The following is a 27,537-nucleotide window of genomic DNA, read 5'->3' as shown; positions in this document are numbered from 1 at the left end:
ATGCTTTTTTGGCTTAAAGGGGAAGGGTGTGCCTTGACTTCTCTTTTGAAATATTGTCTGCATAAGTGACTCCGTTTTTCTTTCTATTGAGAGACATTAGAAATGGATGGATGAAAGCTTTTAAAAAGATTTTGTCATGTCTGTAACATATCAAAGTATAGCTACTTCTTTCTAGTCATACAATCAATTACTTAGCATGCAACTTTTGTTTTTCTTTGACTGACTCTTAGGAGACTCCTGGAATGTCTGAAAAGTGATTAGGTTAACTAGGATTCTGAGATCCCAAGTTGAGTATATGGGAACATGGAAGGTGTCGCATATCTTGAGTATTTTATTTTATTACATGACAGGTTCACAAGGATAGTGCCTGTGTTTTTAACAGCAGTAATATCTATTCACAGTTGTGAAATACTAAGAGAACTCCAGCAGTTAAGATTAGCTAGCTTAGAGTTTGGACTTTTAGCTCCTAAAATCTGATTAGCTCCTCTTTGTTGTTTTACCATATTGGTTGGGCATGATTTCCTAAAAGTAAAAGGCAAGGGAAAACCAAGTGTATTTTATCATCCAATCTCCTGAAATGAATACTGAGAAAGATACATTAATAAGTGAAAACGAGTTTTATCCTTATTTTAAGTGAGTTGTAATTTTCATAGTCAAGGTTTCAGATTTTATTTTATTTTATTTTTTTGGCCCTGAGTCAGGGTCTCCCTCTGTCACCTAGGCTGGAGTGCAGTGGCATGATCAAGGCTTATTGCAGCCTCTCCTCCCAGACTCAAGCGATCCTCCCACCTCAGCCTCCCAAGTAGCTGGGACTACAGGCGTACACCACCGCACCCAGCTAATTTTAAAATTTTTTTGTAGAGACAGGTCCTCACTTTGTTGCCCAGGCTGGTCTCGAGCTCCTGGGCTCAAGTGGTCTTCCCACCTTGGCCTCCCAAAGTGCTGGGATTATAGGCATGAGCCACCACCGCCAGCCCAGAGAATTATTTTCATATTTTGACTTCTGATGTTATGATCTTCCTCATCTAAAGGTCAGTTTTTGTGTAAAATTAGTAAATGAAGTAAAGCTTAGACATATTATGGTCAATATATTCATCTTTTGTCATCTGAAAATGGTGTTTTCTTTTAAAGGCACGAGCAAGGTTGGAATTGAGAGAGGAAGCAACCAAAGAAGATGCTGAGGATATAGTGGAAATTATGAAATATAGGTAAGATAAAAATATCAAGTAGTTTTAAATGAAATACCAGTTATCTTCCCATCTCAAATTAGGCAATAGGCCAAGGCTGCTTTTATTTAGCCCATTGGGTCACTTACTTTCTTCCTGAACAGAGTATCATTTCTTAGTTTAAAATATTTCTCACTGTGTAAATAATCTTTAAAATGTTTTTTGAATGAGTAATACATTTACATAGTGCTATAATCAGTTCCAAAACCTATTGGAGAAGAGCTAGCTCCTGTGCTATTTACCACCTACTCGCCCTTCACCCAGAAACCCATTGCTTTTCCATAAATAGTCTACTGATTACACTCTTCTGTATCAGTTTTGAATTTTAACAATATATTCAGAGATCTTTTCTTATTAGAGATTCTTTTTTTATAGCTACAGAGTATTCTATAGTGTAGATATACTATATAGTATATTTGATCAGTTCCCTATTGACACATAGATATTTTCCATTCTTGTGCTTTTAAATAATGCTACAATGAGTAATGTTCTATGTAAGATACTATATACATGGGTAAGTTGTACACCTACATGATAAATTCTCAGAAGTGATATTTCTGGGTTCAACAGTAAATACTATAGGTTTTTGATAAATATTGGTAAATTGTATCCTTTGCATTTTATATCATTTAGTAGATAATGATTGCTAGAAGGTAGAAAAGAAAAATTAATTGAGCATATATGTTTACCTTAGACATAGACTTTTAAAAATCAGAAATATTATTTTAGGTAGGTTTTTTATTCCAGCTAAAAAATTTTTTAATAGGTCCATACTTTCATAAGCTTCAAAAATCCAAAGTTCAAAAAGTATAGGTCGGACACAGTGGCTCACACCTGTAATCCCAGCACTTTGGGAGGCTGAGGCAGGTAGATCACCTGAGGTCAGGAGTTCGAGAACAGCCTGGGCAACATGGTGAAACCCTGTCTCTACTAAAAATACAAAAAATTAGCCAGGCATGGTGGTGTGCGCCTGTAATCCCAATTACTTGGGAGGCTGAGGCAGGAGAATTGCTTGAACCTGGGAGGCGGAGGTTGCAGTGAGCTGAGATTGTGCCACTGTACTCGAGCCTGGGTGACTGAGCAAAAAAAAAAAAGTATATAGTGGAAAAAGTTTCCTCCTACTCTGCTTATTTAATAGCTACCCTGTTCTTCCTGCTAGCCAGTGGCAATTATTAGCAGTTTTTTGTGTGACTATGTATCTATATATTCTTTTTTCCTCTTTGTAGACAAATGGTAACTATAACAACATACCATATACATACTATACCTTGTTTTTTTCATTTAAAATGCGTTTTTAATATCCTCTCATAGCAATGAAAATACATATCTGTTAGGAATCTACTTTTCCAAGACCAAAAAATATATTGAAGATGAAATTATTTATCTTACTTTGTTAAGTAATTTCTGATTCTTCTAAGGTAGATGAATTCTTTTGTCCTAGTAGCTGCTGATTCAGGGGCTTGCGTGGTGTCAGAACCAGGTGGTTTTGCCCAGCTATTCCCCTTTGGCTGTGAACAAAAGTGCAGCATAGCTGGAAGAGCAAGGGCTCTGGAGTCCAACCTGGAGCTGCCATGGCAAGTTACACACTGCTTCTCAGTTTCCTCTGCTGTAAAACACACCACAAAGGATTGTGCTCTGAGGTGTCATGCAGTGATGCTCTATAAAGTGATAAATAGGGTTCTGATACATTAGAGGACACTCAGTAAACACTGTTTACTATCAATAGCGCAAGTCTTTTTTTTTTTTGAGACAAGAGTCTGGCTCTGTGGCCCAGGCTGGAGTGCATGTTGGCTCACTGCAACCTGCGCCTCCTGGGTTCAAGCGATTCTCCTACCTGAGCCTCCCAAGTAGCTGGGACTACAGGTGCATGCCACCACACCTGGCTGATTTTTGTATTTTTAGTAGAGACGGGGTTACACCATGTTGACCAGGATGGTCTCCATCTCCTGGCCTTAAGTGATCTGCCTGCCTCGTCCTCCCAAAGTGCTGGGATTACAGGTGTGAGTCACCACGCCTGGCCTGATAGTGCAAGTTTTGTTGATATTCAGATGAGACTGAGCAGATCCCCTTTTCTCTGAGTTATACCATAAACTGAAGGCCTCAAAAACTGGCAGATCTCATCCTAGATAAGAAGTTTCTAAAATTATCCTTTTCAAAGAATTTTTATGTTCTAGTCCTCAATGCCCTCCATCTAAATTATGCAGTATGTCTTAGCTGCAGATCCTTTTCTTCTTGTCTTTTCCTCATAGGGAGACACTTTACCTAGTTGTCTCTTTGACCCCAGCCTGGTACTGGCCCATCCCTGGAGGCTGCTGTCTTCTCTCTGCTGCCTCTGGAAGTATGCATATGGGTAGAAGGGCACCCATGTCACCTCCTGAACGTGCAATCATCTGCAGCTTGTTTCCTGCCCTTATAGGGAGTCCATGGAAGAAGAGGAACCTTTCTCCTTAATTCAGTCTCAGTTTGTAAGCAGCAGTGAGGTTCTACTGGCTGTCTTTGAAAGCTTTAAAGATTCTAGAATTGACAGGTCTTAATTTTTTATTGGTGGCACCAAAGTAACTGCCTCATAATAAGAAAAATTAATAATTATTGACTCCCGACCCCTTTCAGCTAATTTCTAACAACTCACCTTCTGTGTCTAAGTATCCTATTGGTATGGCATCACACAGTGCTTTTTTTTTTTTTTTTTTAATTTAAGACAGAGTCTCGCTCTGTCATCCAGGCTAGAGAGTACAGTGGCATGATCTCAGCTTACTGCAACTTCTGCCTCCGGGTTCAATCGATTCTTCTGCCTCAGCCTCCTGAGTAACTAGGATTATAGGCATCTGCCACCATGCCCAGCTAATTTTTTTTGTATTTTTAGTAGAGATGGGGTTTTGCCAAGTTGGCCAGGCTAGTCTTGAACTCCTGACCTCAGGTGATCTGCCCACCTTGGCCTCCCAAAATGCTGGGATTACAGGCGGGAGCCACTGCGCCTGGCATCACACAGTGCTTGATCCATCAATTTTCTCTTTATGTGATTCAGTACTAGGGTTTGAGGGATCTTGTAGCTGGAAATTTTGCCAGCCTGGCTTTAGTCCCTCTCCAGTTGATCTCAATATATGTTGGAGACCCTTCAGTTGCCATTTATAAGCAACCAGATAGTCTAGAAATTTACTAGACTTTCTCATACAACTTGCTGCTAGGGGTATGGCGTGCTAGCATATGAAGTAAAAGAATGGCCACAAAATCTAGTTGTCTGCCTGACTTCTTGTGGGTATGGCTTTCTGAGAGACCAGACTAGAGACTGACCTAGCAGAGAGATTTTTTCCCATTAGGAAAGTAAGTCACAACCCAACCAAAATTTCAGAATTTTTTTTATTTTAACTTTTTTTCCTATAACAAAAACAAAGACTAAAAATAGGTACTTCTTATTTAATGATGAGAAGGTGATTACAGTCTAGGATGTGTGCATCTTGCTTTCTCTGCTTCCTGCACTTGAACACTCCACCTTTGGGAGTGTGGCTGAGATTCCCACTCCTGATTTCCTTTTCCTTTTAATGACCTCTGGGTCTTCTGGTGCCTGGCTCTCCTGAATATCACGTTTCTACTTTGTAGACTGTTCATCTGTTGAGCAAATTAAGGGGTACACTACCCTGCTCCTTTTCTCTCTTACTAGAATTAACATTCTCCTTTTGAGGCTTTATCATTGCTCAGTTTCTGCAGGCCTTAGACCACAGACATCACCTCAACTGTCTAGTGTCTCTCCACAATAAATTCACTGATCTGTGGACACGGTAGATTAGTTCTCCTGAGCATCATGCTTAAGCAGAGTAAATTAGGCTATAATTACCTTTTCAATAAAAATGCTATGTTGCCCATTTTTGGTTGGCTTATACTTGGTATAAGATTTCTCTGCGTGTCTGAATACTCATGTTGGACAGTGTTTGCATGTGCTTTCCTATCCAGGAGGAACTCTTAAGTGTTGTCTCATGGAACTCTGTATTCGTACTGCTTCCCAGAGTTGCTTTGGTGGTAAATTTGAACAAGTTTCAGATCAGTTTACATCTGGGCCCCTGAAAAAAAGAGGTCTTATAATTAAGTGTAAACGGTACCGCGTACCCACATGACATTACCAGATTGTTTCCCTGAATTGTCTCAGTATGTTTACTGGCATTCATAAAAATTTTCAGGAAAAAGAAAATAGTTTCATTGGAATTACCTGACACTACTTCCATGGTAGAGATCAAGATCCAGTGAAACACAATGAAATTAGATTATGTATTACCTGTTTGTTATGCTTAACATGCATTCTGTCCTTAGTTCATGAGAGCAGGGACCTTATGTGACTCATTTACCAGTATATTCCCAGGGCCCAGAATCAAGCCTGCCATAAAGTAGGCCCTCAGTAAATGTCCTGCATTGATTGTAAAATTGACCTTAGTAATCATTCATTCATTCATTAAGTCTTCCATTTCAGGGTTTTCATCTCTTCAGCTTTGTTCAATTTTTGCCCTTAATGTGGTTTTAAACATTTTAAGATTACATTTTAACTGGGAAGCCGACAGTTGAATAAGAAAATTCTTAAACTGTGACATAGCTTGTCTGAGTTACCAGAGCACTTAGCTTTATTTTAAAAACTAAATGCTTATATTTAGTAAACAGTTCACGTAAGCTTTCTCCTAAAATTGAAAATATACTAGGTAGCAGAAGAGAACACAGCCACCTTCAAAGGTGAGAGATCACTGTGAGTTTTTTCTGTTTCAGGAAACTAGCTCAAATATTTTACATAGCTTTTTTTTTTTTTTTTTTTTGAGACGGAGTCTGGCTCTGTCGCCCAGGCTGGAGTGCAGTGGCTGGATCTCAGCTCACTGCAAGCTCCGCCTCCTGGGTTCACGCCATTCTCCTGCTTTAGCCTCCTGAGTAGCTGGGACTACAGGCGCCCGCCACCTCGCCCGGCTAGTTTTTTTGTATTTTTTAGTAGAGACGAGGTTTCACCGTGTTAGCCAGGACGGTCTCGATCTCCTGACCTTGTGATCTGCCCACCTCGGCCTCCCAAAGTGCTGGGATTACAGGCTTGAGCCACTGCGCCCAGCCTACATAGCTTTTTAAAATCTGAAGCAGTGTAGCAAATTCAAATCTGAGATATGCCACTTACTAGTTGTGTAACTTCTGGTGAGTCACTTTAATCTTAGTGTAGATTGGTGCAAAAGTAGTTGCAGTTTTCGCCATAAGAAAAAAAAATTTCAAAAACCACTATTACTCTTGCACCAACCTAATAAGAATGTTTTTTCATCCATAAAATGGGAATAAAAATAGTTCCTAAATCACAGGATTGCTGGGAGGATTAAGTGGGATAGCCTATGGTAAATAAATATAATTAAGATAAATTTTACTTCTTCTTATTAACCAAAAGCATTTTTAACAACTTTCTTATGAGAAACAAGCATATGGGAGGTTCATCATACAAGAGATTATGCTGTATTTCAGAGGAAAACACCATCTTACTGTTTTATCATTTTTAATAGTCTTATTTGAATGACTCATTCCTATGTAGGCTTTTATGTATAATGTAGGCTTTTAACTACTAAAGGAACAAAGGGAAGCTTTATTGTTTATAACCCATTAAAATCATTCCTGCACGCTCCTTAAGGGGAGGGATTATACCTGTTTTGTTCACCACTATAAGCCTATTGCCCAGCAGGTGACCAGTATGTATTTGACTAATTAATTAATTCCTGGTTAAATAACAGTTTTGTCAGTTATTCTGGCTGTGAAATACAGCTATTCCATTGTTCAAGCAGGGAATCAGCAATAGAGTTGGATTAAATAGGATGGTTAATTGTGTTTCTAACTGGTGTTTTCAGACTTCTAGCTAAAATGCACTATCAAGTACGTATTTCTTTCCTTGGTGATATTGGGAAAATAAGAGGAAGCAGAAGAAATCTGGCAGTAATAGGTGCATCCTTTAATATCTAACCATTATCACTGCAACTCACCATAACCTTTCTAGTTCATTCCTATAGTATTTTACATACCTTTTATTTAAAATACTGGTGCCGCCAGATGTTGCTCCAGGTGATAGGATGCATTTTTACTCAGTAAAGTCTAAATTATATTTAGAATTTCTTTTCTTCGTGAATCAAAAAGAATGTCCCAGGTATTTATATTGTAGTTTATCAATTTTGTGTTTTTATGCATTTCTCTCTTCAAATTTAGAAGTTTCTTAAAAGCAGTAATTGTGTCCAAAATATTTTTATTCCTTATCAATCCTTATTATAGTGAATTTCAAAGTGGCCGCTCAATCAACACATGTTGAAATGTTTACTAAGTGAGCCTAATGGCTACTTCCAAATTTTTCTTCTGTAACCTCAAAGCCCAGGACAACAATTTCTATGGCAGTGCCACATTGGGTAATTTTTTCTTCCTTTCTTTTTAAGCATGCTAGGAACTTACTCTGATGAATTTGGGAACCTAGATTTTGAGCGATCCCAGCATGGTTCTGGAATGAGCAACAGGTCAACAGCAAAAAGATTTATTTCTGCTCTCAACAACATTGCTGAAAGAACTTATAATAATATATTTCAATTTCACCAACTTCGGCAGATTGCCAAAGAACTAAACATTCAGGTATGTTAAACTAGTTAATCTCTTTTGTAATAATTTCAGGAGGTCCTTATTAATATATAGTAGAACAGAAACAGTTTTTACTTATTTAAAATTCATACCTGCTTCTTCTCAAAGGCTTTTCAGCATCTTGATAGAGGTAAACATTGTAGTAAGACACAGTCTGTATGTTTTTTTGACAGTTTCTTGTGGATAAGTCATTTCAGTATCTTTTAACCTCAGTTCCCTCATCTGTTAAATGGACATGATTATACCTGCTATTCCTACTTCAAAGTTCTTGTGAAAATCAACGTAATAGCACTTCAAACATGCTATTACACATTATGGAAAATTAACTTCTTAATTTCAAAATTAGTTTGATTTTTGTTTTTCAGCTAACCTGAAACAAATGTAAAATATTCTCTGCCTATTGGAATTTTTATTTTTTATTTATCTAGGCTTTATAGAATCCAGAGCTCAAATATAGGCAGTTTGCTCTGTAAGAAGTAAATATAATTTTATTTGGCAACGAAACTTTACAGTTACATATTATTGTTTGAGAGATTTATTTTAAAAGTAATATTTTGACATGTTACTTAATGGGCTAAACCTTTTGATGTTTTCTTCCAGGTTGCTGATTTTGAAAACTTTATTGGATCACTAAATGACCAGGGTTACCTCTTGAAAAAAGGCCCAAAAGTTTACCAGCTTCAAACTATGTAAAAGGACTTCACCAAGTTAGGGCCTTCTGGGTTTATTAGCATATTAAAGCCATTTCAGTGAAAATATGTGTGCACGCACAGACACACACACACACACATACACATACTCAAATACTGTTCTCTGAAAAATGATGTCCCGAAAGTATTATAAGAAAAAAGCGTTAAATATAATAAACTAATTTAAGAAGTGATAAAGTTTCCAGATGCAGTAGCTCACACTGTAATCACGGCGATTCAGGAGGCTGAGGTGAGAGGATTGCTGGAGACCAGGGTTTGAGACCAACCTTGGGCAACATAGCAAGACCCCATTTCTTTTATAAAAAAAAAAAAAAATTTAAACTTAGCTGGGTGTGGTGGCACATCCCTGTGGTCTCAGCTACTTGTGAGGCTGAGGCAGGAGGATTATTTGAGCCCAGGAGTTTGAGCTTACAGTGAGCCACGAACACACCATTCACTGCACTCCAGCCTGGGCAATAGAGTAACTCTTGACTCAAAAAAATAAAAAAAAATTGTAGTGGTAGCCATGTGTTAATTGTTAAATAAATTCTCCAAAAGGCTAAAATTACTTATAAATTTTTTATAGTTATATTTTTGACCTGCCTTTTATATGTGTATTTCATAGTTTTGCATATCAAATGTAGGCATTCAGACAAATACATAAACCAATGAACATTTACGTATTCTGCGTTCCAATAAATATTTATGGACACTAAAATTTGAATTTCATAGTTTTCCCATGTCAAGAATACAAAATCCCCGATTTTTGATTTTAGCCATTTAATAATAGGCCTCATTTATTCTACAGGCTGTAGTTTATAATAGAGTCTTGCTTGCAAACAATAGAAACAGACTGATTAAGCAGGAGAAGTTTTTTGAAAGAATTTTGGTTAGCTCATGGAATTATTAGAAGGCAGGTGAACCAGGAGGGTAAGCTTACAGCAGCAATTTGTAAAACCATGCCTTAGAATTAGACCAAGGAAGAAGCTGCTGACACTGCTGCCACACAGGGCACTGGAAGAAAGTGCTACACTGCCACCATGCCCTACCTTTGCCACTTCTGCAGCAAGAATAGAAGAATGCCCCCACCCACACCAGAACAGCAACAAAAGGATTCTCCATGAGGCGCCTCCCTAAATTGCTGAATTCAAAAAAGAAGTCTCATCCAAAGACATCTGACTGAAAAAGGTTATGTTATATGCCCCTTTCATAGGCTGCTAGGGAGTTTTCCTGGTTCTACTTTTGGGTGGTGGGATCAATAAGACCAGAATTTCTCATATGTTGTTAGAGGATTCAAATGTTACAGGGTTGCCAGCCAAACTATCAATCATGTATAAATCCAACCAACACTTTGTAACATACAAGAACTCAGGAAATAACCATTGTTGGAGAATCTACTGAAATACAGCTTCCAGCAAACCAGAAGATGAATGGAAAATGTAAATAAAAAGAACTGGCAGTATATATCAGATGTTTAACTGTAGGACCAAAACTAAGATGTGGAGACTATTGTTACAGACCACAATGTAAATTTTTTTTCTAAGTGAGGAAGAAGAAATCAGGAATAAAAAGAGGGGCTAGGCGCAGTGGCTTACATCTATAATCCCAGAGCTTTGGGAGGTTGAGGCAGGAGGATCACTTGAAGCCAGTTTTGAGAACAGCCTGTGCAACACATTGAGACCCTATCTCTACAAAAAATAGATTAGCTGGGCATGGTGGTGCATGCCTATTATCCTAGCTACCGTGCAGGCTGAAGTAGGACAATCACTTGAGCCCAAGAGTTTGAGGTTACAGTGAGCTATGATTATACCACTGTACTCCAGCCTGGGCAAGAGAGCAAGACCTTGTCTCTTACAGGGGAAAAAAAAAAAAAAAAGGAGAAAGTAGATAGTAGCATAAATATAGTGAAGTCTTTAAAAGCTAGGGGTTAAAAGATATTTAAAGCAAATAACTCAGGAATGGTGGCACGCGCCTGTAGTCCCAGCTACTAGGGAGGCTGAGGCAGGAGAATCGCTTGAACCCGGGAGGCAGAGGTTGCAGTGAGCCAAGATCACACCACTGTACTCCAGCCTGGGCAATAGAGTAAGACTCTTTCTCCAAACTAAATAAGAGATATTTAAAGCTAAAAAAAATCTATTAATAGAATTTAAAACTTTTCACGAAAGTCAACATATAAATAATATCAACCAAAATAAAGTGGTAGACAGAAGAGGAAATGTACTAATTTATTGTTCAAAGAGGAAAATAAGTCTCAAAGGTTAAGGATATTATATACATTTATTTTTTAAAAGACATAAATGTACATTTTCAGAAGAAATTGTTCCATGTTTCCTTAGATTCTGTATTTAGCATCCATTAATCACAGGGCCAAACTAACAAATGCTGTTTAGCTTTCCCTTACCATCCAGCTTTTGTGGGTATGCAAACATCACATTACAGTCCCTCCAACCACAAACCCCAATATATAGTATTTCACTTCCTGCCCGATAGGGTGTGTCCCCACACCTTTCAACCACTGTAGCAACAAAGCTCTGGCCTAGGCTTTTCACTTGCTTCTGTACTGCCTGACTGACTGTGGTGTTTCCTAATGTGGCCTGGTGTGGTGTGGCATGCCCTCTTGGGAGACGAAAGTAATTTTCTATAGGCAATTGTTTCTGTGTCACCGTTGCTGATTAAAACAAATCCTAAGTACAAATGTCAGAACAGAAACATGCAAAACAAGAAAACATGACATCATGAAAGTTTCTTTTTCTTGTTTTTTTTTTTTTTTTTTTTGAGACAGAGTTTCACTCTTTTTGCTCGGGCTAGAGTACAGTGGTGCGATCTCGGCTCACCGCAACCTCCACCTCCTGGGTTCAAGTGTTTCTCCTGCCTCCACCTCCCAAGTAGCTGGGATTACAGGCATGTGCTACCATGCCGGGCTAATTTTGTATTTTTAGTAGAGACGGGGTTTCTCCATGTTGGTCAGGCTGATCTTGAACTCCCGACCTCAGGTGATCTGCCTGCCTCGGCCTCCCAAAGTGCTGGGATTACAGGCATGAGCCATCGTGCCGGGCCGAAAGTTTCTTTTTTAAGAGATGGTGGTCTTGCCATGTTGTCCAGGATGGACTTGAACTCCTCAACCCAAGCAGCCCTCCCACCTCAGCCTGTTGAATAGCTGAGACTACAGGCATGCACCACTACGCCTAGCTGCGAGATGAAATTTTAAGAGATGGGGGTCTTGTTCTGTCACTCAGGCTGGAGTGCAGTGACATGATGAAGCCTTGATCTCCTGGGCTCAAGCAATCCTCCCACCTCAGCCTCCTGAATAGCTAGAACTACAGGAATGCAACACCATGCCCAGCTAATTTTGATTTTTAGTAGAGATGAGGTCTTCCTTTGTTGCCCAAGCTGGTCTCAAACTCCAGGGCTTCCGGAGTAGCTGAGACTACAGGTATGAGGCACCATGCCCAGCCTCCTCTCTTTTCCAATATTGTGTTAAGTAAATTGTACTGGTGGTAATCAACTTGGTCATTTCATTTTTAGGCTAGAGGATATCAAGGTGAAAGTATAACTGAACGAGGAGAGGAATAAACACCACCCTGTGACTGATGGATCTTTATAGCTCCTCTTTGATAAAGGGAAATACTGTACTTCCATTAACATAGTTGCTGCTGTTATACAGAAGAATATTAAACAATATTCGTATATTATTTATGAATGCATTGAATTCATAAACAACTGTATGGATACTGACTAGCTAAAGAGGTAGATAAATGTAGATACAATGATACGGTGATTTGGTATTCAGGGTTCATTCTGCTCTCCAGTGTGCCTTCCTATAATGCAGAGGCTGGAAGGTGAGAAAATAACCACATTTCCCAGACTCCCTTTGCAGGTAGATTTCCAGATGTGAATTGGGTTCCACTGATATATAGTGTATATATAACTTTATAGTTATACAGATATAGTATATATCTATATATATTTTATAGTATATATACTCTATATAGAGTATAACTATATACACTCTATATATACTCTGTAGTATAGAGTATATATACTATACAGTATACTCTACACTATATAGTATACTATATATACTATGTATATAGTATATACACACTATATATACTATATATAGTATATAGTAATCAGCTTCCTCAGGTTGAAACATCTAGATATATTGAAAACACTGGATAGTCTGCAAACTCCTCTTCCTTAGAGAATGTGTATTATCTTTAGTATTAAAATGACTCTTCTAAGTCCTGAGAAGCACCTCAGAACACTGCATTCATGCATTCACATGTTTGCTAGGCAGAATAGCACCCATCCTGCAAGACATCACATCCTAATGCCCAGAACTTGTGAATGTCTTAGGTTACATAGCAAAGGGAAATTAAGATTGCTAATCAGATGACCTTAAAACAGGGAGATTATCTTGTATTATCTGCATGGGTCTAATATAATTAGAAAGAACCTTTAAAGTGGAAGAGGGAGGCCAAAGAGAGCCAGAGGAAGATGTGACTACAGAAGAAGGCACAGATGCAGCATTACTGGCTTTGCAGATGACGGAAGGAGGCCTTCAGCCAAGGACTGTGGGTGGCTCTAGAATCTTTTTTTACATCTCAGTATGTACACCACAGTTAAGGTTTTTGTTTTTGTTTTTTTATTTTTGAGATGGAGTTGTGCTCTGTCATCCAGGCTGGAGTGCAATGGTGAGATCTCGACTCACTGCAACTTCTGCCACCTGGGTTCAAGCAATTCTCCCGTCTCAGCCTGAGTAGCTGAGACGATAGGTGTGCGCCACCACCCCCGGCTAATTTTTGTATCTTTAGTAGAGACGAGGTTTCACCATATTGATCAGGCTGGTCTTGAACTGCTGACCTCAGGTGATCTGCCCACCTCGGCCTCCCAAAGTGCTAGGATTACAGATGTGAGCCACTTTGCCCGGCCTCACAGTTAAGGTTATTAAACAATCTGATTTAACTGAATACAAAATGCTGGGTTGTGTGGTGACATGGTTTGTAAAAATGTAAACAGGGCTGGGCATAGTGGCTCACATCTGTAATCTCAGCACTTTGGGAAGCTGAGGCAAGAGAACTGTTTAAGGTCTGGAATTGGAGACCAACCAGCCCAGGGAATATACAAGGAGACCCTATCTCTAAAAAAAAAATACCTGGGCATGGCAGCATGTGCCTGTAGTTCCAGCTACTCAGGAGGCTGAGGCAGTAGAATTACTTGAGTCCAGGAGTTTGAGGCTGCAGTGAGCTATGATCACACCACTGCATTCCAGACTGGGTAACAGCGAGTCTATCTGGAGTGCAGCGTCTCTAAAACAAAACAAAAAACCCAAAATATAAACAGTAAGGACTATGAGGTATGTATAGGATATTAATAGCTGAAGAATATTTTACCATGTTCAAAAACAAAATTCTTCATGTGGCTGAGAGAAGAAAAAAATGGTATGTTTGCATTCCATTTGCAGGTATTACATAAACCCATTTTAAATTAACTAAAATGCCTAGGATTTGGAGGGAAAAATTATCTCGTGCTCACATTTGAAGGTTCCTCTCAGAAATAAACCATTTAAAGAGACCACAGTACTGGTATAATTTTTTTCTGGTAGGGACAGAGGGAAACAGGTGGTCTACCACCTTTCAAAATTCAGTCACATGTTCTGAATAGAAAGGACAGTTGCATGTGACATTAAAACAAGGCTTTCTGAAGCAGTAATCCCCAACCTTTTTGGCATCAGAGACTGGTTTCAAGGGAGACAATTTTCCACGGAGTTGGGTGGGGGGATGTTTCGGGATGAAACTTCCACCTCAAGTCATCATTAGTTAAGATTCTCATAAGGAACGCACAACCTAGATTCCTCGCATGTGCAGTTCACAATAGGGTTCACACTCCTATGAGGATCTAATGCGCTGCTGACCTGGCAGGAGGCAGAGCTCAGGTGGTGATGCTCGCTTGCCTGCCGCTCGCCTCTTGCTATGTGGCCTGGTTCCTAACAGGCCATGGATTGGTACTGGTCCAGGGTTTGGGGACTCCTGTAACGAAAGGAAAACAAGATTCTTAAATCTTTACAGGAAGGAGGAATGGAATGGAAAATAAAGCAAGTTGTATACTAAATGATGTTAAAAATCCCTTTGTCACCTTTAAAATATTGCAAGCAGAGAGGAAAAAAATATTAAAACCAACCATTTTACTTTCTTATTTGTAGATAATGCCTGCCTTATGAGAATGTTGTTTCTTTTAAAGATTCCAAAAGAACCATATAAAAACTTAGTAATGACTTAATTGTTCACATATTCTAGTGACATCAGTACTTTTTCAGGAAATAATGTGGAAAGGTTGGCACTAGAAGTTGACATAAGAATTAGTTTAGCCAGGTGCAGTGGCACATGCCTGTAGTCCCAGCTCACAGGAGGCTGAGGCAAGAGGATTGCTTGAAGCCAGGAATTCTGGGCTATTATAGTGTGCTCTGCTGATAGGGTGTCTACACTAAGTTCGGTATCAACATGTTGATCTCCTGGGAGTGGTGGACCTGCTCAGGCCAGAAATGGAGCAGGTCAAAATTCCCGTCCTGGTCAGTAGTGTTATCGCCCCTGTGAAGAGCCACAGCACTCTAGCCTGGGCAACATAGTAAGACCCTGTCTCACATAAAAAATAAAATAGGCCGGGCGCGGTGGCTCAAGCCTGTAATCCCAGCACTTTGGGAGGCCGAGATGGGCGGATCACAAGGTCAGGAGATCGAGACCATCCTGGCTAACAGGGTGAAACCCCGTCTCTACTAAAAAATACAAAAACCTAGCCGGGCGAGGTGGCGGGTGCCTGTAGTCCCAGCTACTCAGGAGGCTGAGGCAGGAGAATGGCGTGAACCCGGGAGGCGGAGCTTGCAGTGAGCTGAGATCCGGCCACTGCACTCCATTCTGGGTGACAAAGCGAGACTCTGTCTCAACAACAAAAATAAATAAATAAATAAAAAATAAAATAATAAAAATGAAAAAGAGAATTAGTTTAGATCTCTTGATAATTTAAACAGTAATCTAAATTATAGGGTTTAGGTGGAGTTAATCTCTGCAAGTCCTGAGGCGCTATACCCAAGGTGCTTGGCCCTACCAGGAATGCACTCTTGCTTACATGTGTTTCAAATCTAAATCCCATCATTTAGTTTTTTCCTATTTAGGCTGTGGGATGGTGTGTTTATTACAATGATTGAAACCTGTGCCTTATTTGAATTACTAGTTATTCAAAACACACTTTTGGGTTTAGTGCCCGGTACAGTACTCCTGTAAGTACAGCGTACTCCTGTAAGACTTAACTCTCATTGATTCCTAGAGAATTGTTTTTGATACGGTCTTGGTCTGTCATCCAGGCTGGATGGAGTGCAGAGGCACAATCTCGGCTCACTGCAACTTCTGCCCCGCTGGGCTCAAGCAATCCTCCCACCTCAGCCTCCTGAGTAGCTGGTACCACAGGCACCCACCATCATGCCCAGCTATTTTTTTTGTATTTTTGGTAGAGATGGCGGGGTGCTTGAGGGGGGGACGGGGGGAGCAGGTGGGGTACGGGGGTCAGCGGGGGGAGTGTCCTCACGGTGCCCAGGCTGGTGTTGAACTCCTGAGCTCAAGCAGTCCACCCACCTCGGCCTCCCAAAGTGCTGGAATTACAGGTATGAGCCACCATATCCAGCTGTTTTAACTTGATTTAACTTCCAATCATTAATATTTACATAAGACCCATTTGCAAAACTACCTTCTTTACATTATCTTCTTTTGGTTTTAGGAAACAAAAAGTAGCTCAAGTTTATTGTGTCCTAGACTAAATAACACAAGTAGCTAACACTACATTACACTGCATATCTGATATAAAAACGCAGTACACATATTTCTAGACTTTGTTCATTTATCCCTAGGCAGAAAATACTCATAATAGATTTGGAATAAAATTTCCTTCTCAAAAAGCTTAAACTTCAAATAGAAGTGATAAATGAGAAAGAATGATTGGGTTGCAGAATTTTCAAAAGCCTAAAAAGAGCCTGGGCATGGTGGCTCACACCTGTAATCCCAGCACTTTGGGGGGCCGAGGTGGGCAAATCACTTGAGGTTGGGAGTTTGAGACCAGCCTGACCAACATGGTGAAACCCTGTCTCTACTAAAAACACAATAACTAGCCGGGTGTGGTGGCATCTGCCTGTAATCCCAGCTACTTGGGAGGCTGAGGCAGGAGAATCGCTTGAACCTGGGAGGCGGAAGTTGCAATGAGCCGAGATAGCACCACTGCACTCCAGCCTGGGCGAGAACAGGGCGAGACTTCATCTCAAACAAAACAAAACAAAAAAACCCAGAAAGCCTAAAAACAGATTCCAAGAAGTTGTAGCAAAGAGGTAGTTTGTTCCAATATACAGCACAGTCATACACAGCACTTTGCAACTTACCAAGGAAAACGTTAAACGTGGCAAGACAATACTACCCTCTAGGGGCAGAATTTTTATTTTCACAACTTCTCAGCAAAGGATGAATGAAAGGATGAACTAAACAGTTAATAGCAGGCTAATTATTCAAGATTGAACAATCCTTTCTCTTTCCACATTCTCTTGGTGTAAGCACTTACATGATTGACTACAGAAGCTGGGAAAGACACCTGACCAGTACATTTTGGTTACTTATGAAAATAATTCTGATACAAGGGTGGAGAGATAAAAATTTGAAATGAACTTCATAAAACTTAGAATTTATATATGGATTTTTATTTCTATTTTTATTACAGACTTACTATTCTAATTTTTTCCCCATTTTGGGAAAAAAGTTCAATGACAGAAATTCCCAGTCCCTTCACACATATGAGGTGCCTGTGTGTTTAGTTTATCTGCTTAGATAGAAATTATTACAGAATTCATAAAACAGGAAATGAGCATTATAAACCAGTTACTAACTGTAGAATATTTTGGTTTCCTCTGCCCCCTGCCCTGCTCTAAACCCTACTTCACTGGGTTTCTGCATTTTCTCCATCCTTTTTCCCAGATTAACCTGTTCATTTATTGACTTCTGTCAAGTTCTAGAAAATGAGATCAAAGACTGATAGCTGGATGTTCTCCTATCTTAAAATGTTAGGGAAACAGTTTGTTAAAAGCATGTTACTCTTTAGTCCTAAGTATTGAGCAGTCATTGTCCCTCAGGCCAAAATGCCAGCCACTTTATTTCCCTACTTTTTAAAGACTTAATTAGCCATCAGCAGTTTGTAGTAGAGCTGGCTTTCTTAATACAAAACAGTTTATTATTTTTTAATTGGCAGGCTCTATTGTATCTTGGAGTGTTTTTCTCTAATTTTATATTGAAGTGAAAAATAGGAAGAACATAAAATTTGCTACATAGATAATTTTGGAGATGTTCTATTTTAAACATTGATAACAGTATAATTTAATTCCATATTTTGAAATATATAAAAATATATACAACTAAAATGGTATCTAAAACAGAAACCTATGAGTGCTCGCTCCAAACAATAAGGCAAATAAGTGAAGAGCTCAGGTAATGGTGTTATTCTTGAGGACACAAAGCCTGGATAAAACTAGATTACCATAAATAGTATAGAAGTTGAAGAAATCAACACAGTAACTAGAATTAATTTAGAAAAAATTAAGAAAAGGTTGGACATATACCATAAGTAATAGAAATAAAACCTATCAGAGCAACAAACGGAAAAAACACACAAAAGCAAGTTTGTGTCCTCAGTGCCAAGGATTAGAGGCAGATGAAGTACTGACTGAATAGAGGGAATACTAAGAAGTCCCAAGAGACAATGAGTGTCTTAAATCAGGAAGCGGAGAGTGAATAAAGGCAATCTCATGAAAGGAAGGGAGAAACTGTAATCCTGCCCACTCCCTCTTGCCAGGGTTATCCAGAATCAATGTTTACCTATGAGAATTGTGTTTTTAAATAGTTTTTAAATTTTAAAAAATTTTTACATTGCTGGTACAAAAGTTTCCATTTTTCCGTCAGTGTCAGGATTTCAATGTAAGAAATAGATTTTTGTTTTGATAAAATGATTTTTGGATAAATACCCGCTGCTTCATCTACCATGTTGCTCACTTTCAGTTGGCCTTTCCCTTTCCTAACTACCCGAGTTAAGACTTTAAACTCAACTGTAAGGTAGTTCAGCCATCATAGATGGGGTTAGTGGGGGGGATAGTGGAGAGGCGGCAAGAACCATTCAAATTCAGTTCAACACTGAACAAGAAAAAACTGTAACATTGCAAATTAATACTGATATATCAATATATTTAATATACTAATCTGAATATATTAATCAGCTAATTAATGGTGAACTGATTCATAACTATCTGGAGTATTATAGGCAAGTTTCTTAACCTTTCTACACTTAAGTTTCCTTATCTGTAAAGTAATAATGGAACCCTCACCTTGCAGTGGTTGGGAGGATTAAACCTGATGATGCACTATAGCCTGGTTATATAGTATAATTGAAACTTTTGTACTAGCAATGTAAACATCTAAGATAATTTAAAAACTATTTAAAAGCACAATTCTCATAGGTTAACATTGATTCTGGATAATATATTACTGTTTTCAGCAAAACAATTAGCCATTGCTATTAACATTTTCTAATGCTTATATTTTTGGCATATGCATCTTCCTTCAATGCTCAAAAAGGAGAGGATTATGGAACCAATATTTATTAATCATTTCTTCTGCACCAGATACTGTAAACCACCCACAAGAACGGTAGGGCGCCGCACGCACCTTGGAGGGGGCCCTTCTGCCGGCCACCCGCCTCGGAGGGTTTCAGGCCAGGGCCTGATGTGGCTCATGCCTCCTCGCAGCTTCGTCGGCTGCGCAGTCATCCCACCTTGTTCGTTTCTCTCCTTCCCTCCCCGCTGGCCTTGGCTTGCCAGGGGCGCCGGGAAGCCCGACGGCGACGGTGTCGTAAAAGCGTCGCGAAGGCGTCCGCCCTTGGCGGCTCCCTGCCACCTGTATAAGTGGAGCGTGCTGGGTTGTGAAAAGTAGTATGGAGGCAGCGGTGGCAGAGTTTCTGTGTGGTTGCTGGGTCTCCATGGAGAAGCGGCTCGCCAGTGTCCCAGGCTGCTAAGCTCTCGCCGCCCGAGTCCCCGCGGCGCGGCCGCAGGGCCATGCTAGCTTTGCGCGTGGCGCGCGGCTCGTGGGGGGCCCTGCGCGGCGCCGCTTGGGCTCCGGGGACGCGGCCGAGTAAGGGGCGCGCCTGCTGGGCCCTGCTGCCGCCCGTGCCATGCTGCTTGGGCTGCCTGGCCGAACGCTGGAGGCTGCGTCCGGCCGCGCTTGGCTTGCGGCTGCCCGGGATCGGCCAGCGGAACCACTGCTCGGGCGCGGGGAAGGCGGCCCCCAGGCCAGCGGCCGGAGCGGGCGCCGCCGCCGAAGCCCCGGGCGGCCAGTGGGGCCCGGCGAGCACCCCCAGCCTGGTACGTACCGATGAGGCGGCGGCGGGCCGGCCCTGGGCTGGGGTCGCCGCCCCTGAACTCGAGTAACATGCTCTGGGTGGTGCAGCTCGGACGCTTCCGTTTCCTAACTTTTAGACTGTTCCCTGAAGAGAAGTTACTGGCAGGTCATTCGGTCGGGATGAATTTCAGGGTCACCAGCGGGGTCCACCTACGATCTCTGTGGCCAAGTTAGAAATCATCTCTCATCCCCCTTCTGTCTGCACCCGTTGCTGGAAGGGCCGCCTCTGCATATTGCATTGGTAAAGGTGGCCTTCGCTTGTCTTATTAAAAAGACTATTTTTAATTCTTTTGAAGTGAATCCCCAGTGTTTAGGCCAAGTCTCTGGGAATCTTTAGGAAGGTATACAGGCCTTTCTGTTTGCTTGTGCAAGCTTCGTTCACCATCATTTGACCTTTGGTAACCTTACACATTATAGGATGAAGGCTAATTAAACAATTTAGGTCGTAATTAAAAGATCTTTTAACCTTTAATTATAGAAAAAGATTTAAACTATTCTTGAAGTAACGGAGGGAAGTATTTGTCCACTTACCTGTTGATATGCTGCCCAGACAGAAGACACCCGAGCATGAGTGTGGGAGAGCTTTTGATGTCATGTTAGCAAGACTCATGCAATTATTACATCTTCAATTGTTATGTCTTCAGTGGCCCCTGTACTGCTTTCATCAGTTGTACAGCATGGGTTGAGGTGGCCAGATCCTGGCAGGGGTCTCAACTCCACTAATAGCTAAAGCATGTTGGGGTTTGAATGCTGGATACTTTGAAGTTGCCATATCCTGACTGAAGACCTTCCCAGAACGGCAGTAGTTGGTCGACTATGCCACAGGTTATCTGGTTGAGTAATCTGAGATTAGCTCTCCTAATGTTAACTTTGAAACTTTTACAAATTTAATGATTACAAATTAATGAGACACTTTAACTGAAATATTCTATGTGGAGCTAAAAAGAACTCCACTGTTCCAGCAACATTCGGTTCTGTTTGTTAATTCGCCAAATGAAATGATGTTTCTGTTTACAACTTTGTTTTTAATTTTGCCCTGTGGATAATTTCTGAAGTTAATTTGGGGCCCTTTTTTCTGATCTTTTGCTTACTGCTTTTTCGCAACCATGTGCAACCTTCTCCCCTCCCACTCTTCCCTTTGAGTTGCTGTAACCTTTGATCAGTATTTGACTTATTCTCTACCATAGTCTGGTCAACAGACTTACCTTTTTTCTCTGGACTCTGAAACACTCTGATATTTGAACTTGAATTTGGGATGTATTCCAAGAATGTTTTCGTTGTATAATGTGGATTACTTTCAGTAAAAGATCTCAGAATAGAGGTTTGTATTGCTTCTTGTTTTGTGATTGCTCTTCTGATAATGTGAAGTTTTTCTGTAGCTTTCAATGACAGTAGTCTGCCACCTCACCCCAGGGATAACTACTTAATTATCCCTCCAAGCTAAGGTGCTTTCTTGCTGGGTTTCTTTTATAAACACAGACATAGTGTCTTTAGAGAATCCTTTTTTTTTTTTTTTTTTTAACAGGATAGTTCATAGAATTTTAAAAGATATCTTTAGAAATGGACTTTGCCAACTTTTTTACAACCAAAATTAAGATTCAGGCAAGTTGGCTAGTACTGATTAAGAAAGAGGTTAAATGGGGTTCTAGTGAAGAGAAAATCCCATGGGGTAGAATTGGCAGGCTTGACTCAGTGGAGAAAAAAAATCTAGGCTTTAGGGAAAGGCGTTTTCTTGTCTTTATTTCTGTACCCTGTTGTGCAGGTTGTCTTAGCTCCACGGGGCTGATGCTTTTCAAAGCTCAAATACCCTCTCATGAGTCAGATTCTGTTTGGCAAGAAGGGGATGTTCTTCAGACAGCTGCCGAAGAGCTCTTTTGTTAGTGCCAACTTCAGCCAGCTTGGCTCCAAAAGAAGTGTCAAGGAATCGCAAAGCCCCCAGATGGGAACTGTGAAAGCCCTTGGTTTTTAGTTGAGGATCTTAACATTTCCATGACTGTTTTGAACAAATTTACAAAATTTCTCCATTTCCAAATATCACAATCTCTATTCCTATCTCCATTTTCTTCTAGCGGTTCTCTGACTTAGTGATGAGGTTATAGAATTCAATCTTTTTTTGTTCTCTTCGTTCATACCTCCATACACTGTATTAGCGTTCTTTAGATATGTGTAAGGGAGTGAGGGAGATTCTTTGCAGTTAATATTTCAAGGTGAATGCCTGGAGTTGATAATTTGGCTTTTTTTCCTGACACTTTTACTTGTAAGTAGACACTATTTGTCTACTTAGAAGATCTTCCTGAAGTTTCACCTTTAAAAGCAGAGTATTAAAAGTTCCGAGTTCTTCCAATGAAGTTATATGTGAAAAGCTTAGCTTATATGGCAGATAATGCATGTGTTCTGTCTTCCCTCTCTTAAGAAAACCTATAATAGGCCAGGTGTGGTGGCTCACGCCTGTAATCCTAGCACTTTGGTCGGCCAAGGCTGGCGGATCACAAGGTCAGGAGTTCGAGACCAGCCTGGCCAACACAGTGAAACTCCGTCTCTACTAAAAATACAAAAATTAGCTGGGTGTGGTGGCAGGTGCCTGTAATCCCAGCTACTCGGGAGGCTGAGGCAGGAGAATCACTTGAACCCGGGAGGTGGAGGTTGCAGTGAGCTGAGATCATGCCCCTGCACTACAGCCTGGGTGACAGAACTAGACTCCGTCTCAAAAAAAAGAAAAGAGAAAAGGAAACCTGTAATATGTAAGATGCCTTACTCCGTGTTTGGGTACATGATACATCTTCATCTTTTGTATTCTTTTTTTTTTTCTTTTTTTTAAAAAAAATTGAGATGGGATTCTCTCCATGTTTCCCAGGCTGGTCTGTAATTCCTAGGCTCAAGGGATCCTCCTGCCTTGGCCTCCTGAAGTGCTGGGATTACAGGCATCAGCCACCATGCCCAGCCATCTTCTGTATTTTTGAAAGAAGATTTTAGGGAGATATCTGTAAAAAGAACTGAATGGATTTTAAAATTCAATTTAATGTACTAAATTTAAAGTTTATGCAGCTTCTGACTGAAGCTGATGAAGTATATTTTTCTAATGTATATAGTTATTCAAAGTATGAATTCATAGTATTTTATTTAAATTTTGTTGTCTTTGTGTTTCAGTATGAAAACCCATGGACAATCCCAAACATGTTGTCAATGACGAGAATTGGCTTGGCCCCAGTTCTGGGCTATTTGATTATTGAAGAAGATTTTAATATTGCACTAGGAGTTTTTGCTTTAGCTGGGCTAACAGATTTGGTAAGTTGTAAATGCACTCCCAGTTTGCTGTCCTTCCAAATGCTCATCTGTACTACTAAGTTGAAATAGTATAGCCTTAGCTTGCTTTTCCTTGGGAGGAAATCCTCAAGATGAATTTGATGTAGTACTTTTTGTGAGGACTTTGTCTTTAGCATCTATATGGGATTTTTTTTTTTTTTTTTTCATATGATTTCAGGGAGGAAGCGAAGGTTGTAGGGAAGTAAAAGAGGGGATACTTTGCACTCTTGGTTTTTAAGAGTGAAAGAAACACCCTTAGAAATTTCCAAAGAGCTGAGTGCTTGCTTTAGGGATAGAAATAAGGGAGAGGAGATCTGAGATGACTTTTCTATGTATTGTGATAAAGAGGAGTACTCTGATCTGCAATTGGTTTTCCTAGCGGAGAGGGAAACTGGACCAGTTGTTAGGACCCCGGGAACTAGGATGTAACCAGGGAGCATGTAGAACTCATAGCTTTGCTCAGGTTTCATGCTAGCAGGAGGCTGTAGGTACCCCCACAGATTTATTTTCTGATCTCTGCTCTACTCCCCTCTGGCTGCCCTGCAGAATGCTCTGGGCTGACAATTGAACATCCTTCCTTCTTCTCCTCCCTCAGCAGATGGACAAAGAAGAGAAACTCTCCTTGATACCACAATGTTAGTTTTGATAGAGGAGAGGAGAATTTATTCAAATGATCTCAAATTAGAACTGGAAAATAATTTTATAACAAAAGGCTACGTTAAATAGGCTTTTGTGGACTGGCTAGCCATCATCATGTATGACATTATTTGTATTACCAACTTTATTTCATGAAAGTTTTGAAATGCCTTATAAAACTGGCTGGACACAGTGGCTTACACTTGTAATTCCAGTGCTTTGAGAGGTCAGGAGTTTGAGACCAACCTGCACAACATAGCAAGAGCCTATCTCTACAAAAAATTTAAAAATTGGCATGGTTGCACACGCCTGCAGCCCTAGGTACTCAGGAGGCTGAGGCAGGAGGATTGCTTGAGCTCAGGAGTTCAAGGCTGCAATGAGCTGTGATCTCACCACTGTGCTGTAGTCTGGGTGACAGAGCAAGACCTTGTCTGTTAAAAAAACAAAAAAAAAAGGGAAAACTTCATGCTGTATAAAAATGTAGTTGAGGGAAGTGTGGAAAAGATGAGGGAATAATTTTAAACCAGGGCGAAGTTAGGAGAAATAGATACATTATATTCAGGTACAAGGTTGGTCTGAGATCTATATGAGCATCCAGACAGGCGGTGCTTTGGTGCCTCTTCAAACTAATTTATGTTTGAAAAGCTTTGATCAATTTTGCTCAATATTTATTGAGTGAGATTTGAGAAAAACTAGTTTTATATTAATAAAAGTTGCATGGCATCTTTCTTTGTAACATCAGCCGTTGTCTTTGAGGTTCATAGAAACAAAATTCCACGTGCCTAGTAGCAGAAGCATTGGTAGGCAACATAGAATTAACTGAAGATTTTGGAGTGCAGACAGAAGAGAGCATTTGCACTGTTACATGGCATTTCCAAACCTGCTTCAAACGTAGTCTCTCAAATTGGCTTTACCTCTCTTTTTCCAGAGTTTAGCTTCTACTAATATTTGTCACCGCCTCTTCCCATTCTCACAATCCTTCTCCTTTTGTCTCTCCCTTTTTTTTTTTTTTTTTTTTTTTTGGAGACGGGAGTCTCACTCTGTCGCCCAGGCTGGAGTGCAGTGGCGTGATTTTGTCTCACTGCAGCCCCTGCCTCTCAGGTTCCAGCAGTTCTGCCTCAGCCTCCCGGGTAGCTGGGATTATAGGCACGCACTACCACGCCTGGCTAATTTTTGTGTTTTTAGTAGAGACGGGGTTTCACCATGTTGGCCAGGCTGGTCTCAAGCTCCTGACCTCAGGTGATCCACCTGCCTCGGCCTCCCAAAGTGCTGGGATTACAGGCATGAGCCACTGCACCCGGCCTGTCCCTTCTTTTCTCTCAAAGCCTCCACTCATTTTCAATATTGTCTCCAAGTCTGTCAAAGGCCGTTACACTGGTAACAGTTTTTTTTTTTTTTTAACGTAACAGACAAGATCTTTTTCAGTTACTGTAGTCTCCTTTTTTGTCTGCTCCGTTTTTTTTTTTTTTTTCTTTTAAGCTGCCACATGAGATTGCAGTATTAATGGAATGTTAGAGAGGCCCCATTAACATTTTTCTAAATATATAACATGATGTTTATGGAAACCTGAGTTAACTGGTGCCACATTTCACATTGGTTCCATGGAGATTTTAGTGCCTTTCGATTGGCCACTGGGAGGTGGCCAGACTCATCAATTTAAGCCGGAGAATGACAAAGTCTGATTGCATTGTGCATGGAAAATGGATTATAGACAGGTAAGAGTAGAAGCAGAGTAACTGATTAGGGGCTCACTGTGGTCTAGCAAGAGTGGAAGCAGAGTAACTGATTAGGGGCTCACTGTAGTCTAGCAAGAGTGGAAGCAGAGCAACTGATTAGGGGCTCACTGTGATCTAGCAAGAGTGGAAGCAGAGAACTGATTAGGGGCTCACTGTAGTCTAGCAAGAGTGGAAGCAGAGTAATTGGTTAGGGGTTCACTGTGATCTAGCAAGAGTGGAAGCAGAGTAACTGGTTAGGGGCTGACTGTGATCTTGCAAGAGTGGAAGGAAAGTAACTGGTTAGGGGCTGACCGTGATCCATGGCAGCAGTGGTAGGAACTTAGACTGTGGTTGGAGTTTGGAGTTGGAGAGAAGTATGTGGGTTTGAGATATATTTTAAAGACGGAAGTAATATGTTGATGGATTAGATGTGGAGTGACAGTAGGAAGAGTCAAATATGAATACTAGGGTGTTACTTTAAAAAAAAATTCTCTTCTAAAACCAGGTTCATGGAAATGACATTTTCTGTGATGGGCAACACTGGAATAGGGCAGAGTTTAAGGGAAAATACTAAGAATTCTGTTGCTTATCCACATAGAAGTATCATTTGGGCAGTTTAGTAGTTTGGAGTTGGAGGAAGTCATCGTTATAGAGAGAAATTTGGGAGCTGTCAGATATAGATGGTTGGATCTGGGTAAAATCATCCAGACTGAGGTAACAGAAATGAAGGGTCAGAGAAATGAGCAACAAGTAGAGCACCAGAAAAGAAGCCAGTCAGGAACCTTGGGAAGGAATAGCTGGCGAGGAAGGAATAAAATTAGGCAGTGAGATTTCCCAGGAAGTGGAGAAAGTGCTTCAGTTGTGTCGAGGTCGTTACTCTAAAAATGCGGAATTCGTTGGTGACCTTTATGAGCTTCACCTCTGGAGGGGTGGGGATTATTGGAGTGGGTTGATGAACAGATGTGAGATGGTAATGACATTGGATGTTCCTTTGAAGCAGTTTTGCCTTGTAGGGAAATACAGAAATAGGATCACAGAAGGGTCTTTTAAAAAGATATGTATTGGGGAATTCTATCTATCTATCTATCTATCTATCTATCTATCTATCTATCTATCTATCTATGTATCTAATCCTGTATGTAAAAATATATATGTTGGAGTATATGTATATACAGGGAAATTTTTCTTTGGTCTTTTTTTTTTTTTTTTTTTTTTGAGATAAGTCTCGTTGTGTTGCCCAGGTTGGCCTTGAACTCCTGGCTTCAAACAATCCTCCCACCTTAGCCTTCCAAGTAGTTGGAACTATAGGTGTGCCACTGTGCCCAGTGAATTTTTGTTGTTAGTTAAGTGATTAATTAAATGATCAGGTAGAGAGATTAAATGAAAGGGAGAGATTGATGATGCAAGGCGAGATGGGGAAGAAGGGAGGCAGGTCACAGAAGGTGACAGGGCATGGTAACGGATGAAGGAAAGCAGAGAGAATGAATAGAGGCAGGTAGGTGGAGGATTTGATGATGGGAATATGAGGACGGGCTGACTACATTTTTCTTTTTTCTTAAGGAAAATACAGACATGACCTTGTGCGAAAGAGATGGAGTTAGGTCTGAGGTGAGAGCAGAGACAGTGTGAAAGAGACAATGTGAAAAGAGAGGGTAAATATAGTAAGCAAATGTGGGATTGCTAGGCAGTATTGGGTGCCCATGGGAGATTTGTGGTCCCCAGTTTGAAGTGAGACCAGTCTTCCCATTTGTGTGTTTTCCTTAAGCACTGTTCAGCTCTTAGGTGCAGGCCCAGAGTACATGGAGAGTTGTTTTTAAGCAGGGTTGAAGGAGAGTGGGGTGAAGGGGAGTTACAGATGTTTGTAAAGGAATGATGTTGA

General features: G+C 40.5%; 2 protein-coding genes and 1 long non-coding RNA gene across 5 annotated transcripts in view; 2 read left to right on the top strand and 1 right to left on the bottom strand.

Annotated features, from left to right (window-relative positions):
* The window catches only part of MCM8 (minichromosome maintenance 8 homologous recombination repair factor), a 49,333-nt gene extending 40,605 nt beyond the window's left edge, over positions 1-8,728 (top strand). For both annotated transcript variants that reach the window (XM_008018739.3, XM_008018729.3), the window contains 3 exons: positions 1,132-1,208; positions 7,646-7,835; positions 8,442-8,728. In XM_008018739.3, the coding sequence (XP_008016930.2) occupies positions 1,132-1,208; positions 7,646-7,835; positions 8,442-8,534 (360 nt within the window). In that variant the 3' untranslated portion in view covers positions 8,535-8,728. The remainder of the gene's footprint in view (positions 1-1,131; positions 1,209-7,645; positions 7,836-8,441) is intronic.
* A 4,960-nt stretch (positions 8,729-13,688) lies between these two features.
* LOC140709144 (uncharacterized) lies at positions 13,689-19,383 on the bottom strand. The gene is made up of 3 exons (XR_012089535.1): positions 19,276-19,383; positions 14,448-14,562; positions 13,689-13,842 (listed from the first exon to the last, which is right to left on the bottom strand). It is a non-coding gene; the product is annotated as an uncharacterized lncRNA (long non-coding RNA).
* A 139-nt stretch (positions 19,384-19,522) lies between these two features.
* The window catches only part of CRLS1 (cardiolipin synthase 1), a 32,662-nt gene continuing 24,647 nt past the window's right edge, over positions 19,523-27,537 (top strand). Inside the window, exons 1-2 of one of the 2 annotated variants that reach the window (XM_008018673.3) lie at positions 19,523-19,967; positions 23,152-23,289. In XM_008018673.3, the coding sequence (XP_008016864.2) occupies positions 19,662-19,967; positions 23,152-23,289 (444 nt within the window). In that variant the 5' untranslated portion in view covers positions 19,523-19,661. Of the gene's footprint in view, positions 19,968-21,306; positions 21,326-23,151; positions 23,290-27,537 lie in introns of those variants that run through there. The other variant, XM_073006991.1, reaches the window with a different exon arrangement.

The sequence above is a fragment of the Chlorocebus sabaeus genome, chromosome 2 (genome assembly GCF_047675955.1).
Source record: "Chlorocebus sabaeus isolate Y175 chromosome 2, mChlSab1.0.hap1, whole genome shotgun sequence".
NCBI lineage: Eukaryota > Metazoa > Chordata > Mammalia > Primates > Cercopithecidae > Chlorocebus > Chlorocebus sabaeus.
The sequence above is the reverse complement of the archived record's forward strand: the minus strand, read 5'-3'. Positions and strand labels throughout refer to the sequence as shown.